Source organism: Somniosus microcephalus, chromosome 5 (genome assembly GCF_052327205.1).
Source record: "Somniosus microcephalus isolate GS21.2 chromosome 5, FLI_Smic_1.0, whole genome shotgun sequence".
Lineage (NCBI taxonomy): Eukaryota > Metazoa > Chordata > Chondrichthyes > Squaliformes > Somniosidae > Somniosus > Somniosus microcephalus.
In genome coordinates this window covers 143202670-143222393 of record NC_140991.1, presented here as the reverse complement: position 1 = coordinate 143222393, position 19724 = coordinate 143202670, and the positions used below count along the sequence as shown (strand labels likewise).

At 43.0% G+C, this 19724-nt stretch overlaps 1 protein-coding gene across 1 annotated transcript in view; it reads right to left on the bottom strand.

Moving 5' to 3' along the window:
• LOC147117364 (serum paraoxonase/arylesterase 2-like) overlaps positions 1-19724 on the bottom strand; it is a 74850-nt gene that overhangs the window by 29458 nt on the left and 25668 nt on the right. The window contains 3 exon segments of the mRNA XM_085988320.1: positions 4835-4961; positions 15099-15264; positions 16632-16689. Coding sequence (XP_085844446.1) covers positions 4835-4961; positions 15099-15264; positions 16632-16689 — 351 coding nt within the window.

Here is a 19724-nt window from a genome sequence, read left to right as displayed (position 1 = left end):
CCGACACTGTCCCGAGTCTACGAGGTGACAGTGAAGGGATGGCCAACACATGGTGATCCTCTGTTACCGGCATTCTCGGCAAGGCGAGACCAGCTGTCCGTCTGCCATGGTACTTTGATGTACGGGACAAGAGTGATTATTCCTCCCAAGTTAAGGGAAAGAGTTCTAAAGGAACTGCATGAAGGTCATCTGGGGGGAGTTAAGATGAAAAGTCTTGCTAGGGCTTATGTATGGTGGCCGGGTATTGACCAACAGATAGAGGAGTTGACGAAAAGCTGTGCTGGGTGCCAAAAAGTGCAAAATGCACCTCCGATCGCACCGCTACACCCATGGGAATGGCCTTCAGCCCCATGGCAACGCGTACATATTGACTTTGCTGGTCCATTCATGGACTCCATGTTCCTAATTGCGGTGGACGCACATTCCAAATGGCCAGAAGTGATCAAGATGAATACCACTACTTCAGAAAAGACAATTGCGGTGTTAAGAACAATATTCGCAAGGAACGGATTGCCAGAACAGATATGTTCGGACAACGGACCACAGTTCGTGTCGGAAGAATTCCAAAAATTCTTAAAGAAGAATGGGGTGGAACATTATACCTCTGCCCCATATCATCCGGCGACAAACGGGTTGGCCGAGAGATTTGTCCAAACATTCAAAAAGGCAATAAAGGCCATGAACGATGATCAGATTCCGCTACAACACAAGGTGGACAATTTCCTAATGGCATATCGAAACGCCGCTCATGCAGTAACTAACCAAAGTCCTGCCATGATGTTTTATAACAGGAGGTTGCGGTCCAGGTTGGACTTGTTAAAACCAAATGTGCGGAGGGAAGTGGAAAACAAACAGTTCCGGCATATTAATAACAAGACCACTCGAAGTTTCGACGTAGGACAACCAGTGTTGGCAAGGGACTATGGAAACGAAAAATGGCAGTCCGGAACAATTCGGGCCAGACAAGGACCTCTGATGTACACAGTAGATATTGGTAACAATGTGATAAGGCGTCATGCGGATCAACTGGTAGAATCGAGAGCAAGGGTCGAACCCATGGTTGCGACAGAGACAACTGTGGAAGACGTTAATGAACCTGAAGCATCTACCTCGGCAGGGAATGTACCTGATGATGACATCCAATACATAGGAAACCAACTAGAGGAGTCACCTTAGCAACAAGAATCAGAGACCACTGAAAGGCGTTATCCAACCCGAATCAGAAGGCCTCCTGAGAGACTGAACCTTTGAACTGTTTATACCTGAAGTTATATATGTATATATGTTATTATGTTATGTTAAATGGGGATATGACTGTTAAGCTAAAAAGGGAGGATTGTGGTGTATGTAACCTGTTCCACCTTAAGAGATGTACTACTTTCTCTGGCTGCTGTATACGTAATACCGGTGGTGACCACCGGTATATAAGTACTGTGTAGTGATATTGCTGTTCGTATAGCCCTGACCTCCAACTAGTAAAGACCTGTTGAAACGTTATTCTTGTAGTCTGTGTCAGTAATTAATCTTAAATACAACTAGAACACACAGACTTAACAATAATTTTGAAGGCAAAAGCAGCAGGAAATATGCTGTAGATTTCAACTTTATAGATTTATTTTTCTTTCAGCCTCCTTCAATTACTTCACGTTTCTAGCTTCTCTCCCATCTCCTCCGATGCTCTCTCCGAGCTCATCCTGTCCATCAGACCCATCTCCTGATCTTTCGACCCCATTCGCACTAAACTGCTGACCACCCAACTTCCCTTCCTGACCCCAATGTTAGTTGACATTGTAAATGGCTCCCTCTACTCAGGTGCTGCCTCCCTTTCTTTCAAAACTATTAACCCCCACTTCTAAAAAATAAACCCTCCACCCCTGTAATTTGTTTTTGGGCTGCGCGGCCCAAAGTCCATGCATGCCTGTTTTTTCCCCAATTTAAAAGCCAGCTCGCCGACAGCGCGGGGCCCCTCAATGGCTGCCCCACCGCATAACTTAAAAGGGACATTGCCCACCACAGCACTGAAACTATCCGAATCAAAGTCACAAACGACATCCCGGGTAACTGAAGTACATTATCCCTCCTCGTTCTTTTGCAACCTCTCTGCAGTCACAGATTACTACACCATCCACCTCCAACGCCTCTCCTCCATTGTCCAAATTGGTGGAAATGCCCTCACTGGGTTCCACTCTTCCGATCCAATCGTAGCTAGAGCATCTCCAGCAATTGCTTCTTACCCCCGCACCATTACCTCAAGTCTTCCAAGGATCTATCTGGGGTCTCCTGCTATTCCTCCTGATATCTGGTCCCTCAGTGACACCTGAAGACATAGCATCAAGTTCCTCATGTACACCGATGACACCCAGCTCCACCTCTCCTGAACCATGGACTACCCGTGTGGTTAGCCTGCTTGTCTGACATCCAGTCCTAGATGAGTTTTAATTTCCTCCAGTTAAACATTGGAAAGTCTGAAGCCATCGACTTCAGCTCCCTCCACAAACTCCATACCATCCCTGCCCCAGTCCCCAACACATGAAGACTACTGTTTGTAACCCCGATGTCTTATTTGACCCCTGAGCTCAGCTTCTCACCCAATATCCTCTCCAGCTACTTCTACCTCACAATATCACCTGTCTCTGCCCCCAAAACCCTCAATCCATGCCGGTGTCGCCTCCAGACTTGACTATTCCCACCCTTCACCATCCATAAACACCAGCTGGCCATATCCTAACCCGGATCAGGTCCCGCTCACTAGCCCACATTGGCTCCCAGTCTCCTGACTCCTTCAATTTAAAATTCTCATTCCTTGTATTCAAATCCCTCCATGGCCTCACCCCTCCCCATCTCTGTAATCTCCACCTACAACTTGGAAAACTCTGCATTTCTTCAACTCGGGCCTCATGTGCATCCCTCTCTTCCTTTGCCCCACCACTGGCGACTGTACCTTCAGGCACGAAGCTCTGAAATTCCCTCCTTAAAAATCTACCTGTGGCCAAGCTTTTAGTCACGCCTCCCAATATCTCCTTCGGCTTGGTGTCAATTTTTTTCTGATTACACTTAAAGCTTGTAGGGATGCTTTTCTATGTTAACTATGCTATATAAATGCTAGTTGTTCTTAATAAATTGCGATCTATGTTGAAGGACTAGTATTTAAATAATGATGGAAAACAAAAACTATACAAATTTGTTCTAACACATTCCTCAGTAGTTTCAGTTAGCATCCCCCAAAACACCAGCATATATGAAATGGGAGTTGCTGCAGAAAGTGTTTGTTTTGAGATTAACACCATTACAATTGAAAAACACCATTAAATGTATGAAATTCCCCTGCTGAGCAGTCAAGCAAGTGAACTGCTCCAAGACCTCTACTGTTGTTCTGTAACTAATCTGGAGAGCCTCTGTTCTGTGTCTTCCAACAGTCCAGGAGCATTGGGAACTTGCAATGCGAGTAAAGCACAGACTTGGAAGGCATATCCTACTGCCTAGATTGGTGTATTGATATCTCAACAATCTGACAGTGGAACAATTTAAAGTGGCCTTTCCAATAATCAATTACTACCACAATTATACAGAAATCATTTTTCCACTGCCCAGTAATGTGTTCTTTTCCTGAAAGTGCCACAAAGAAACCAAATGAAAGTTCATTCTCTTGTAGCTCATCATTCTGAAGTGCTTGTAATCAACATCAAAATAGGCCCAGCCTGCCAACCTATCTAGAATAGGTGTGCTGATACACACTAAACAGCTTTAATCTCAGATTTGGTTAGGAATTAAGAGGTGATCAAAGGGGCAAAGAGAGACTTAATAAAAAAGGCACAGCAGCTGAAGCTAAGCATTACAGTAAAAGAAATTCTTAATACCACAACACCAGGAGGGTGAATATCAAAAACCACAAGCAGGCTTGAAACAGAAAACGAGCATAAAATAGTAACTATTCTGAATGACTACTTTCTCCAAGTATTCACAAGGGAAGACATGAGCAACATACCCTATCCAAATAAAGATATTCAAATAAAATCAATGAATATTATAAATGAAATGGAGTTCTAGGCAGGTGCAAGACAAAAATCCTCACTGGTAGATGGTATTTTTCCTAGAGTACGGAGAGAGACTAGGAAGGATATATGTGAGGCGCTGACCATCATTGAGGGAGACAATGGACACTGGGGAGGTACCAGAAGATTGGAAACAGTCTAATGTGATGTCCATATTCAAAAAGCGTGACAAAACAGACAGGGAACTACAGACCCATTGTTCAATGACAAGTAATAGAACTGATTATCAGGAGTAAACTTGACTATCTTACAACAATAACCTAGGTAACAGCAGTCACCATGGATCCAGAAATGGAAGATGCTGCTTTGAGAAGACAACTCATGTGGATTGTGGGACGCCCTAGGGTGAGGTCAGTGTGGGGAGCAATTGCTGAGTGGTGTGTGCGCTGGGACCATTACAGTTTCTGATTTATACAAAATGACTTGGATTCAGAAATTAATGCAAAGTGGTCACATTTTCGGCTGATATATAACTAGGAGGGGCAGTGGAATCAGGAGGCAGCTCAGAAACTACAGAATGAGTTGCACAAGATATGCAAGTGGGCAGAAAAACATACCCGTTACCTTGAAGATAAAAAATCTGCATCTGCTGTACACCCTCCTTCAAAAACTTAGATGATTCAGTCAACATTTTTGCCACTATTAGCCTATATGGTTGGGTGTGTTAGAAAGTCCTTCTGTAGAAGAACATTCTTGATTCATCCATCTTTAAAATAAAATTTCTCTTCCCATCAAATTGCCTGTCAATCAACAGCAGACATCTTCAGGTTCTCATGATGTACCTGTGCAAAAGTTTGTGTCGGATGGTCTTTAAATGGATCAGACTATTATGTTCCTCTTCAAACTTAAAAAGCTCCACTGTGCTGGTAAACTGTGGATGATTCACAACAAAAACGTACACAGTACCATCTGGAAATAAAGCAAACCGCATTAGTGAGTCCATGAAAAGCTAAACACAGGTGCATAGAGTTGGTCAGAAATGGATTGCATCATAACCAGAGTGTAAAGGTTGGGAATTTGGAGAGAGTGAAACTCTCTGGTATGTAGTGGGCGAGTATGGGGTCAAACTGAAATTTAGTTTAACATTTTGAATTTAACTTAGAATTTTAAAAACTGTAGAAGAAACTGCAAGTTAGTCAACAGTTAACAGTCAATCAGTTATAAGTGATTACCTGAATAGGAGCCAATTAACATGAGCAGGAAACTGAATCAGCACTTGCAGCTTGGATGTGGCTCAAAGGTGTATAAAAAGTAAACAGTTATCTACTGATGCACAATGTGGGCATAAATGGAGTGCATCATATCCAGAGTTTAAAAGTGGGGAATTTGGTGGAGGTGGAAGGAGGTGCTGTTTTTTGCCCCCAATACTTGTAATGGTTTGTGTTACAGGTAAATATTTAATTTAATCTACCTATAACTTCAACTAGATGAAGTAATTTGATAAAAGAAATAAGCCAAGTTGATTAAATACATAAACTTTAATTAAATAAATAAAACAAGGTTAAATAGAGATGGCAGAGCAGGTGGTATGCCACAACTGCAGCATGTGGGTGTTGGAGGAAAGCATCGCAATCCCGGACAACCACATTTGCAGTAAGTGTCTGCATCTCGCGGACCTTCAGAGTTGTTGAGCTGGCGTCCGAGGTACAGACATTGTGGGGCATTATGGAGGGGGCAAGAGTTACTTGGACACTTTGATCCAGGAGGCAGTCACACCCCTTAGGTTAGGTGGTGGTACAGGTCTGGTTAGTGGTCAGGGACAGGAGGGCATGACTGCCAGTCAGGCAAACGGACCACAGCACCATGGTACTGGAGGCCATTTGGGGTGGGGATGTGAAAAAGAATGTTGTAGTGGTAGGAGATAGTATAGTCAAGAGGGATAGATACTGTTCTCTGCAGCCGTGTGACCAGGAGTTCCGAAGGCCATGTTGCCTGCCCGATGCCAGGGTTAAGGATATCTCTTCACGGCTGGAGAAGAACTTGGAGGTAGGAGTGGGAGGATCCAGTTGTCGTGGTCCACATAGGAACCCACGACATAGGTAGAATTAGGAATGAGGTTCTGCTGAGAGTTTGAGGAGGTTGGGTAGAAATTAAAACACAGAACCTCACAGGTAATAATCTCTGGATTGTTACCTAAGCCAAGCGCAAATTGGCATAGGGAAAAACAGATTAGAGGTTTAAAAGAGTGGCTCAAAAAGTGGTGTGGGAGAAATGGATTTCAGTTTATGGGGCACTGGCACCAGTACTGGGGAAAGAGGGAGCTGTTCCGTTGGGACGGGCTCCATTTAAACTGGGCTGGGACCAGTGTACTGGTGAATTGAATAACTAGGGCGGTAGATAGGGCTTAAAACTAAGGGTGGTAGGGGGCAAGGGAGGATTCAGGAAAGGGTAAATTCAAAAGCAGCAAGAGAAATGTCAAGGCTGTAGAGCGGAGTAGCAATTTGGGTAAAAAAATAAGCAGAGTGGGTCAGCAAGGCACAAAGCTTAACAAAGGTAACAGGGCATTAGTGACCAAGGTAACATCAAGGAAAAATAGAAAAAAAGTTAAAGGTAAAGGCACTATATCTGAATGAGTGAAGCATTCGCAACAAAAATAGATGAATTAAAGCACAGATAAAAATAACCAGGTGTGATCCAATAGCCATTAGACACATGGCTTTAGAGTGACCAAGTTTGGGAACTAAATATTCCAGGATACTTGACTTTTAGAAAAGATTGGCAAAATGGAAAAGGAGGGGAGAGGGTAGCCCTGATAATAAACTATGGGATAAAGACAGTAAAGAGAAAGGATCTTAGCTCGGAAAATCAAGATGTAAAATCGCTTTGGGTGGAGCTAAGAAACAACAAGGGGCAAAAAACCCTGATGGGAGTAGTTTTTAGGCTCCCTAACAGTAGTTGTAGTGTCAGGCACAGTAGTAGTGTCAGGCACAGTAGAAATCAGGACATTGAAGGGGCACCGAACGAGGGGAATAGTAATTATGGGGGACTTGAATTTTCATAGATTGGACAAACCAAATTTGCAGTAATAGCACGGAGGACGAGTTCATGGAACACATTCAAGATAGTCTTCTAGATTAGTATGTCGAGGAGCCAACTAGGGAATAGGCTATTTTAGATCTAGTGTTGTGCAATGAGACACGGTTAATTAATAACGCTGTAGTAAAGGAGCCTCTGGGGAAGAGAGTGATCATATTGGCCTGGAATTTGCGGTAAATGGCAAAGTGACGGCACTCGCCACTGACCTCGAAGAAAGCTGCCCACAAAGATCTAGCGATCTCTATGGTGTGAATGTCAGCTCTCCCAAACTTAGTTTGAATTTGGTGCCAAATAAAGCAAATCTCCAGCATCCAGGAAAAGTGATGTTATAAGAACATAAGAAATAAGAGCAGGAGTAGGCCAGTCTGCCCGTCGAGCCTGCTCTGCCATTCAATAAGATTATGGCTGATCTGATCTTGGCCTCAAAGCCACTTTCCCGCCCGCTCCCCATAACCCTTGACTCCCCTGTAGCTTAAATATATGTCTATCTCCGCCTTGAATATATTCAATGACTCTACCCCAGAGAGCTGTGGAGGTGGAGAATTCCAAAGATTCACGACCCTCAGAAGAAATTCCTCCTCATCTGTTTTAAATGGGTGACCCCTTTTCCTGAAACTGTGTCCCCTAGTTCTAAATTTCCCCACATTGGGAAACATCCTCCCTACATCTACCCTGTCAAGCCCCCTCAATGTGTTTCAATTAGATCACCCCTCATTCTTCTAAACTCCAATACATATAGGCCCAACCTTTCTTCAAAAGACAACCCCTTCATCTCAGGAATTAACCTAGTGAACCTTCTCTAAACTGCCTCCAATGCAAGTATATCCCTCCTTAAATAAGGAAACCAAAACTGTACACAGTACTCCAGCAGCACCCTGTACAGTTGTAGCAAGACTTACTTACTTTTATACTCCATCCCCCTTTCAATAAAGGCCAACATTCCATTTGCCTTCCTAATTACTTGCTGTACCTGCATGCTGACTTTTTGTGTTTCATGTACAAGGACCCCCATATCCCTCTGTACTGCAGCATTATGTAATCTCTCCATTTAAATAATAATTTGCTTTTTTATTTTTCCTACCAAAGTGGATAACCTCACACTTTCCCACATTATACCCCATCTGCCAAATTTTTGCCCACTCACTTAACCTATCTATATCCCTTTGCAGACTCTGTGTCCTCCTCACAACTTGCTTTCCCACCTATCTTTGTATCAACAACAAATTTGGTTACAGTACACACAGTCCCTTCATCTAAGCCATTAATATAGATTGTAAATAGTTGAGGCCTCAGCACTGATCGCTGTGGCATCCCACTAGTTACAGTTTGCCATTCAGAAAATGACCCATTTATCCCGACTTTGTTTTCTGTTAGTTAGCCAATCCTCTATCCATGCTAATATATTACCCCCAACCCCGTGAGCTCTTATCTTGTGCAGTAACCTTTCATGTGGCACCTTATCGAATGCCTTCTGGAAATCCAAATTTACTACATCTACTGGTTCCCCTTTATCCACCCTGCTCATTACATCCTCAAAGAACTCTAGTAAATTTGTCAAACACTATTTCCCTTTCATAAAACCATGTTGACTCTGCCTGATTGTATTATGTTTTTCTAAATGTCCTGCTATTACCTCCTTAATAATGGATTCCAGCATTTTCCCAATGACAGATGTTAGGCCAACTGGCCTATTAGTTTCCTGCTTTTTGCCTCCCTCCTTTCTTGAATAGGGGCATTACATTTGCAGTTTTCCAATCCGCTGGAACCTCTCCAGAATCCAGGGAATTTTGGTAGATTACAACCACAATTCTGCAGCCACTTCTTTTAAGACGTTAGGATGTAGGCCATCAGGTCCAGGGGACTTGTCAGCCTTTAATACCATTAGTTTGCCTAGTTCTTTTTCCCTAGTGATAGTCATTGTTTTAAGTTCCTCCCTTCCTATAGCCCCTTGATTATCAATTTTTATTGGGATGCTTTTAGTGTCTTCTACCGTGAAGACCGATACAAAATATTTGTTCAAAGTCTCTGCCATTTCCCTGTTTCCCATTATTAATTCCCCAGTCCCATCCTCTAAGGGACCAACATTTACTTTAGCTACTCTCTTCCCTTTTATATACCTGTAGAAGCTTACTGTCTGTTTTTATATTTTTTGCTAGTTTACTTCCATAATCTATCTTCTCCCTCTATTGTTATGTATTGTGTGTTCTCCTTCCACCTGTGGTGGCGCTGTCACAGCAGATAAATGGTTGGGTGTTCTCTTGGTTAAGTTTAGCTCTCTGTTCGGAACTCTCCAGAACTTCCCTTTCCCTTCAAATAAAGCACTTCATGTTTGAATCTCTGAGTTCTGAGTTCTAATTGTGTCTAGGTAAAAAGGTACCGACACAACATCTATTATTTTTTTTAGTCATCTTTTGCTGGCTTCTAAAAATTTCCCAATCCTCTGGTCTACCATTAATCTTCGCAACATTGCATGCCTTTTCTTTCAATTTGATACCATCCTTAACTTCCTTAGTTAGCCATGGATGGTACATCCTTCTCGTAGCGTCTTTCTTTCTTACAGGATGTTATCAATCAGGCTAAGCAGTCAATCATATTGAAGAATTCTCAGACAGCAAACCAGGAAGTAAAATGCACAGATTATAATTTACTTTACAAATTTTAGGGACCGAAATAAAGATTGGGACATACACATAATATTGCACAAATTTTAATTTTATAAAAAACATGCAATTCTTAAATGGAAAAATTTGATATTCCCCAAATAACAATAGCTTTTCAGAGCCAGAATGGCTATGCAGTCAATACGGCATTAAAAACCCAGTTACAACTCTTTCAACAAGGCTCAAGTTTTTCAAGGGGTGGGGGATGGTTTAAACAGCGATATTCCAGCAAAATTGGGGAAGTTTTCATCCTTCAGTGTGATCTGAATTGATTGCTGGCTATGGGGAGTTCCACAGCGCAACCTCTGGGGGAGCAAGGAATGACTGACAGCAACTTCTGGATTTCTACGTTTATCTGCGCATGTGCCGGCTCCAGAAGTTGCTTTCATTTTCGGAGGAGTAATGACGATGAACACTGACAGTTTTGCTGTCATTACCATTGCAATCTCCGGGCCACTGAGTTTGAGAGATTTAGTTAAGTCCAAAACTTTGCTACAGAAAAAAGTGAATAAAAATAAGTATTCTTGATTGACTGACTGCTTTCTTTTCTAACCAGCAAAGAAACCACAGTTACTGCTGATCTGTGAGCAGTTCATAACAAACCATAATTATTAATGTATATTCTTTGCAAATTATAAATTGTTTCTTTAAATGTTTTCCATTGCTTATGTACTGTCTTATCTTTTAATCTAATTTCCGAATCCACCTGAGCCAACTTGCCCCTCATGCCTACATAGTTTGCTTTGTTCAGATTTAAGACCAAATTCAGCTAAAAAAGTCTGTTCTGAACCATTTTTGAGAGATCCTGTCTACCCTCTGAGGTGGATGTAAAAAGCAGGGAAGCTCTCCCCAGTGTCCTGGCATTATGTATCCCTCAACCAACATTACTAAAACAGATTATCTGGTCATTATCTCATTGCTGTTTGTGGGAGCTTGCTGTGTGCAAATTGGTTGCCACATTTCACTACTTTACAATAGTGACTACACTTAAAGTACTTAATTGGCTGAAAAGCACTTTGAACATCCCAAGGTCATGAAAGGTGTTCTATAAAATGCAAATTTCTTTCGTTAAGGAAACTGCAAAAGTTGAACTGTGAACATTTTATGAAGTAATTGTTGTTGAAGGAAACTTAAGAGGTACACTTTCCCCTCTGTACTACTGGAGCATGTTGGAAGTGCACACTGGGGAATTGCATACCCCAAGCCTGTGATTTCCCATTCATTACTTTTACTGGATTGAACTTCAGGCAGGAGGTTCATAATTTTTTGCCATGTGCTCTCAACGTAGGCCAGCATCACAAAAACAGAGAATTTATCCTTAAATGCAGGAATAAAAAAAGACAGGAATCACTGACAGCAGGAGAAGTGGCAGTGGGTACCTGAATGCACAATGGAGCGGTGAATGGGTCAGGAGAAGAGATTGAAAGATGGAAATGTGGTAGCAGGATGGCACCGGATAATCCAAAAAAGGACAACTGCAGTTTGGGTCGCATTCTCCTGGGTCTCTGTCCCCTCAAGCTGCTAGGCCCACAAACCCCCAATACTACCAGATTCAACCTTCCCTCAGGAGAAAGGTGGGGGGGGGGGGGGGCAAAGAATTATCAAGAGTGCACGAGAGAGAAATTTCAACTAAATAGTTGGAATCAAAACTTTTGAAATTCATATTGATGAGCTAGGTTACAAATTTTGTTGCATGGTATGCTTGTAGTAAGAGTCTCAATGAACATACTATTATAGTATATTTAACACATCTTGCTCTTGAACTTTGAAAGATCGACTCTCCATTATTATGGCAATGAACACATTCAACTTCATTTACAGCCAAGTACAGAACCGAGTGACTATTATCTCAGTCAGCAATGTTCTTCCATGCAGCTGGCACTAATGCTTTTACTAGAGGATGGCTTTTAGCTCCTCCTTTGATGTATCTCAGTTAGTAGAACCTCCAAACTCTACAGCAAAGGGAGCAGTGTTGCCCACGTCTCACCGTATCATCGGGAACAATTAGTCCACATTTCTTCTGCTACCACAACCACCTCCTCTTATGGCAATCTGCAGCTTTTAAGAATTGCTGCCTCACCAGATTTTGTGCTAAAGATGAATGTGTCCAAGAAGGTTTTTCCTATTCCTGTAACCTATTCCAATTAAAGGGAGGGATTCCTATTGGAAAAGCTGGGGTAGTCTGCCCCCAAGCTACTGGAGCAGGTGAGCCTGCACCATGGGCCAGCATAAGTCCCATTTTTGACTATGTAACCTAGGTTCAGCTCCGGCACAGTCTGGTGGAAAGTCTCTTCCCGCCCAGTTTCACACTGAACGGGCAATCGCCGATCAAAATGGCTGATCTAGGAAACAAAACTTGTAGCAATTCAGTTAAAAGTTGCCCTTCTGAAATGGAGGTGAAATTGAGGCAAAGCATCAACCACCCTCTTAAGACAGGCCCTCAGGATACTAGACTGGTTGCTAACTCGGGGTGATTTTCACTCAGAAGTCAGGAAGGAAGCGGGACTACAACTTTCGGGGTTGTAGTCCCGCCTCCATCGAGATGCGGCCAATCCACGCGATTTTAACTTGATGGACCTTGTTGAGCCCGCCCAGCGGGCTCAGCAGGCCAATTAAGGTCCACCCGGCAACAGGTGATGTCACAGACTGAAATTTCATCTGTCAAGACGTTTTGACAGATGAAATATCAGTGTTTCACAGCTGTTTGAAGCTGTCAAACACTGACAGTCTTACTTCTAACCTGAGTCCTTCTACACAGACTCAGTTAGAAATCTCACCGGCACAGAAAGCTGCAGGCTGTCACTTTTGACAGTTCGCAGCCGTTCTGCTTTCTGTGCCGGTTAGATGATGGACTCCCGAAACCTAGAGGAAGGGAGGCTAAAAAGGTAAGTACAGGTAATTTAAACACTTTAGACACACCAAACACACTTACCTTTGCACTCATGCACCCATCACTCACCTGAACACCGACATCTCGACCCCTCCAAGTCCTTCAACCCGACTCCTCTAACTTGGCGTGGTTTGGAGCCGTCGGGAATCCCACACTTCAAGCTTTAAAATAGGGATTAGGCTAAAAACTGCCCGTTAACAGGCAGTTATTTGTCACTAATCCCTTCCCGCCTCGGGTAGGCGGGTCCCAGTGTGGGGTGGGTACCCGCCTCCTTTGAAACTTACATGGAGGCGGGTTTGGGGTGGGATGGTGTTGGGACCCCCGAATTCGGGACTTTAAACCCCGCACGCCTCCAATCCCGACTCCACGGGTTGGTTAAAATCGAGGCCAAAGATTCTCCCTTAAGAATTTCCCTCATAGTGGCTAGCTTTCCAACTTTCCCTCATAGTGGTTAACTCTCTGCAACTGGTCCATTTAATCGAAGGTCTCCCTCTACATCTACTCGCAAGTGGTCTGGCTCTGCTGTCCTTCTCTCACCCAGCTATGTAGCTTTCCAACTCCATCTTTTTCAGAACTACACTCCTTTTGATCCCTATCCCCACTCAACACTATTTCCCAGCCTACTTCTCAGAGTTGCCATCCCATGCTAAGGTCTCTCTTGAAATAACCCCACTCCCTCTGCTTCCCTCTCTGTATTCTCTACCATGCCCATCATGACACTCATTTCTGGCTCACCCAGAGCAACAACTCCAACAATCTTATCCTGGCGACCACCACACCCAGCTCATTTCCAAGAAATTAGCCTCTAACTACTTCTTCATTACCTCTTTTCTTCTTCTTCACTGATCCTATAATATCCCTGACACTGCCAGAGAATGTCAATCACTATCCCACTCCCCAAGGCCCTCTAGAAAGTTTGCGCATTCACAATAAAGGTCCTCACCATCCATAACATCATGGATTAATCTACTGTTATTTTGTCCCTGACAAACACGAGTTATGGCCAGTAACACCTCCCGATTAGCAAAACCGCCTGGCTACTCATTCCATCACTTGACTTGCCCAAACTGCCATGGTGGTGATACATCTCTGTACCTACTCCTCTGACACATTCCTCACTCCAGCATCTCACCCACTTCTAGCTCATTTAAAATCATTGTTGTCTACTGCCCTCCCATGCCCCACAGCAACTTGAGATCCCTTCTCTTAGCCTTTTTCAAAAACAACTCCTAATGCTCAGTGATTTCTACCATGGCTGAAATCCCTTAGCTCCCCCTTGTCCAACTCACTGGAGTTTAGAAGGTTGAGAGGGGATCTCATCGAAACCTATAAAATTCTGTCAGGCCTGGACAGACTAGATGCAGGAAGGATGTTTCTGATGGCCGGGGAGTCCAGAACCAGGGGTCACAGTCTAAAGATAAGGGGTAAGCCATTTAGGACTGAGATGAGGAGGAATTTCTTCACCCAGAGAGTGGTGAACCTGTGGAATTCTCTGCCACAGAGGGCGGTGGAGGCCAGTTCATTAAATATATTCAAGAAGGAGTTGGATTTATTTCTTAAGGCTAAAGGGATCAAGGGATATGGGGAGAAGGCAGGGACAGGGTACTGAATTTGGATGATCAGCCATGATCGAATTGAATGGCGGAGCAGGCTCGAGGGGCTGAACGGCCTACTCCTGCTCCTATCTTCTATGTTTCTATTATCTCTCCCTCCACTTCTCATGCAATCTCATGGTCATACAAACTCTTCCACCCACACTCACAGCCAGCCTCTTGCATTGCCATCTCATGCAGCCTCACTATCTACTCCAGGGAAAAAAATGGAACCTTCCACAGCTCCTTCACAAATCCACACAAGCTTCCTCTCCTCTGGCCTCTATTCATCACATCATCACTTCTGCTATTAATCTGCTCCATTGCCTCTGCTTTGGACACCCTTGTTCCTACCAAAACACTCACCATTTCTACAGTTCTCAGCTTCACTTCCTTAAAAGGCACTACATAAATACAAGTTGTTAAGTCCAAGCACCACAAACTCAAGCTACTGCACAACTTGCCCAGTTAATAATCATCAGTCCTGGATTGGCCACATTAAGCTCAACACTGCCTCACTTTTTTCATCAGTCAAATCCCAACAATGTGCAGTAACGTCAGACAGTTAGAAAGAAAATGTACTTAATGCTAAACACGTAAACTAGAGCCCAGCCATCGGAGATCAACGTCATACCCCTTTTTCACCCTCTTTCCCACCACAAAGTTTGATTAACCAGTTCTTATGAAGAGTTAAAATAGCCATCATTTGTAATTCTGTTCCTACTGCTAAACAACAGGAAAACATCAAAATAAATTCTACATTTAATTGGCAAACCATCCAAGGACTTTCCATTCTCACTGTATTGATTAATAGTACTTTTCTGATCCAGAGTTCCCCCAAATAAACAGTAACTTTCAGGACACTTACCTTTATCTATATATGTACTCATCCCATGTGGGTTAAAGGATTCCACATCAAACCCACGACTGATTCTCAGTTCAACAGCTGTCAAGACTGGTTTATTTAGATCCACTAGGAGAATCTGCCCTGGTTGATCAGGGGCAAAGCTAGGCAGCAATGGAAACTTCAGGCCCTTAAAAGCAAGTGTAAAAACAAGAAACAGGGAAAACACACAAAAGGTTGTGATTTGTGGTAATAGAAATAAAGCATGTTCAATGTGAAGCTCTGGAACTTAAACCTCCAGGCATATAATAATCTGTACTTTTCAGAATTTTAATGTACAGGTTACTCTTTATATGTTGCGTCACTCAAAGCAGTTTCGTCATTTTGTATGAGCAATCAGCCTGTCACAGACAAATACAAGACAGTATAACTTGGTGCTGTAAACTGGGTACTGGTATCAAGCAGTATCTGCAGTATAACTGCGCCATAGCTCGCCCATTAATCAACCAATGGAAGCTTATGCTAAAGCTTTGTTAAAACACAATTTGGTGTACATACAGATTCAAGCTATACTACTAACTGATGTGTACCACTTTAAATTGAATTACAAAAAATCATAAAATCCTCAATTTAGCTGCAAACCAGAGATATTTAGAATTTAGCTTGAAATGTTTGGCACATTTTAAACTGAGAAAAATAGCTCCCAGCCACTATATTTTAAGAAGAAGAAACATGAAATGTTGAAATCCTGCTCCAGGTTAAGAGGGGATCTCATATGTGTGTTCAAAATAAGGCATTTTAATACAGGATGCTGGGAAAACTATTTCCACTGGCCAGTGAGCCAATAATTTGAGGGCACAAATTCAAGATCATAACCAAAACTATGAAGGGACCAGTTAAGGGATTTTTTATTTATATATGTTTTAACATAAGAGGATTGGTGGATCACTGAATGCCCTACTAGAAATAGCAGTGGAAGCAGAATAAATGCCAATAGTTTTTCCAAAGGGAAGAATATTTTCTTTTAAATAAAAAGGTATAGGCAAATGGGACTAAATGGATAACTTTATCAGAGAGCCAGCACAGGACTAAATGACCTCCTCCTGTGCTATAAAATTCTATGGTTCCAACCTCCTCACAAACACCAAATCAGATTATATTTCTCATTAGGTTTTTTACATTAGTAAAGTATTTTTAAACAGTGCACTTGTACTGTTTTACTATTTACGGTTGTTGAAGTGTGAAACAGTACCCCTTCAGAGGCTTAGGTACATCACTTTATAAAGTAAAAATGAATGGCATTGTATGGACACAAACTAAAATCCATACATTAGAGGATATTTGCACTTTTATTGCTCATGTTTCCCTTCAACAAAAATCAATTCTCTCATGGACGAGGCTAGGTAAGGAACCTACGAAAAGTAAACATGCTACCATTAAAGTAAAAAGTCCTGATCAAAGATTGTTTAATTTATGTAAATATTTGCTTTCTAATGCCTTTCAATTACAGTTTTTTAAACTAATCACTTATTAGATAGATATCAAATGCAAACTCACAGAGCTGATAAGGGCCAACCCTCCAGGGAGAATGTTAATATCTTCGGAGCCATATCCAGGAACAGAAAAATATTCCATTCAGTTTCTCAGTCAATGAAGGAGAACAAAAAAAAAGACATTAGTCTGCAGGATACAGAAAACATTACAGGAATAACAAAGGAACAAATGCCGTATAAAATTTAGGTAACAAGTATAATTTTTTTTATATCCAATAAACTAAAAGGTGAAATATTTAATCAAAGCCATAGCTTCATTTTTTCCTTCAGATTTTGATTGACTTTCCCCCTGGATTTTGATTACATTCTGTCTATGGGAGGAACAATCAGACAATGCCCAGTGGCCATCAGAGTATAGATCCAGCAGAAGCTACCAAGATAGTCACAGGAGCAGGGAGGACAGAGGAAAAGGCAAATGCTTAAGAGAAAATATTACTGGAATAGAGGCTGAATGTATAGCAGGAACCAAACACAATAATAAACAGAAAAAATTCTTGCTATTTAGTAAAGCAGTTCGAACACCTTCATTATGGTAGTGTTATGTTGTATTGAAGTCCAAAGCAGCCAAACGCATGAGACAGTTATTTGTGGCAAACTATACAAGGTGGTGTGGAACTATATGCCCAGCATCTGCTAATCCTCATTGGACTGTGAACTCCCCACATCAATACCATCAGGAAGTAGTCCAGCCACGTCCCACAACCATAACTTCAAAAACATGTTGCCTACCAGCTATAATCATCAAAAGGGCTCTTCCATAGAACCAAGCTGCGTGACAAACTGAAGCAGAAAGGAAACAGATATCTGGCAGAGGAATTGCTCCCAGACAGTGCGCAGGAGCTAGTACTGAATCACAGAATCATACAAAAACTTAAAGTAGTAAACAGTGAGAAGGATAGTAGCAGACTTCAGGAGGACAGAGACTGTGAAATGGGCAGACACATGGCAGATGCAATTTAATGCAGATGAATGAGGCACTTTGGGAGGAACATGGAGAGGCAGTGTAAATGGTACTGTTGAGGGTGCAAGAGCAGAGGGACTTGGGGTGTATATATTGATAAGGCGGTTAAAGAAAGTGTATGGGATACCTGGCATTGCAAATAGGGGCACTGAATACAAAAACAAGTCAGTCATGCTAAACCTTTCCAAATCTCTGGTTAGGCCTCAAGCTGGAGTATTGGATACAATTCAGGGCACCACACTTTAGGAAGGATATCAAGGCCTTGGGAGAGGGTACTGAGGAGATTTACCAGAACGATATCAGGGATGAGAGAAGTTCAGTTATGTGGAGAGATTGGAGAAGCTGGGATTGTTTTCATCAGAGCAGAGAAGGTTAAGGAGAGACCTATTAGAGATGTCCAAAATTATGAGGGGTTTTGATAGAGCAAGTGGCGAGAAACAGTTCCCTCTCCCCTTAGCCTTCTCTGCTCCAAGGAAAACAACCCTGGTTTCTCTAGTCTCTCCACATAACTGAAGTCCCTCATCTCTGGTATCATTCTAGTAAATCTCTGTAGCATCTCGAAGGCCTTGACCTCCTTCCTAAAGTATGTTGCTCAGCATTGGACACATTGGGCCAAAAATTCGGGTCGGGGGCTTGCCGCGGGTGCAAGCCCCCGATCTGCACTTACGTGGCGCGCTGACATCTCAGAGTCATAGAGAGTCATAGAGTTTTACAGCACAGAAAGAGGCCCTTCGGCCCATCGTGTCTGCGCCGCCCATCCCTCCCTGTCCAGTCTAATCCCATTTTCCAGCATTTGGTCCATAGCCTTGTATGCAATGGCATTTCAAGTGCTCATCCAAATGCTTCTTGAATGTTGTGAGGGTTCCTGCCTCTACCACCCTTTCAGGCAGTGAGTTCCAGCTTCCAACCACCCTCTGGGTGAAAAAGTTCCTCCTCAAATCCCCCCTAAATCTCCTGCCCCTTACCCTGAATCTGTGCCCCCTTGTTATTGACCCCCCTACTAAGGGGAAAAGTTCCTCTTTATCTACCCTATCTATGCCCCTCATCATTTTGTACACCTCAATCAGGTCCCCCCTCAGCCTTCTTTGCTCCAAGGAAAACAACCCCAGCCTGTCCAGTCTCTCTTCATAGCGGAGGCGCTCCATCCCAGGTAACATCCTGGTGAATCTTCTCTGCACCCTCTCCAAAGCAATCACATCCTTCCTATAGTGAGGCGACCAGAACTGCACACAGTACTCCAGCTGTGGCCTCACCAGCGTTTTGTACAGCTCCATCATAACCTCCCTGCTCTTATATTCTATGCCTCTGCTAATGAAGGCAAGTATCCCATAAGCCTTTTTAACCACCTTATCTACCTGTTCCGCTGCCTTCAGGGAATTATGTACATGTACACCAAGGTCCCTCTGACCCTCTGTACTTCCTAGGGTCCTACCACTCATTGTGTATTCCCTTGCCTTATTTGTCTGTCCAAAATGCATCACCTCGCACTTTTCCGGGTTAAATTCCATTTGCCACTTTTCCGCCCATCTGACCAACCCGTTAATATTGTCCTGTAGCCTGAGGCTTTCCTCCTCGCAATTTACCACCCCACCAATTTTCGTGTCATCCGCGAACTTACTGATCATACCCTTTACATTCTCATCCAAATCATTAATGTAGATCACAAACAGCAAGGGACCCAGCACCGATCCCTGAGGTACCCCACTGGACACAGGCTTCCAGTCACAAAAGCAACCTTCGACCATCACCCTCTGCCTCCTGCCACTCAGCCAGTTTAGGATCCAACGCGCCAAGGCCCCCTGGATCCCATGGGCTCTTACCTTCTTGACCAGTCTCCTATGCGGGACCTTGTCAAAAGCTTTACTGAAGTCCATGTAAACCACATCCACAGCATTTCCCTCATCCACACACCTAGTCACCCCCTCGAAAAATTCAATCAGATTGGTCAGACATGATTTACCCTTGACAAAGCCATGCTGACTATCCCCGATTAATCCTTGCCTCTCCAAGTGGAGACTAATTTTGTCCCTCAGAATTTTTTCCAATAATTTCCCTACCACAGATGTTAGGCTCACTGGCCTGTAATTCCCTGGTTTATCCCTGCTACCCTTCTTGAATAATGGTACTACATTAGCT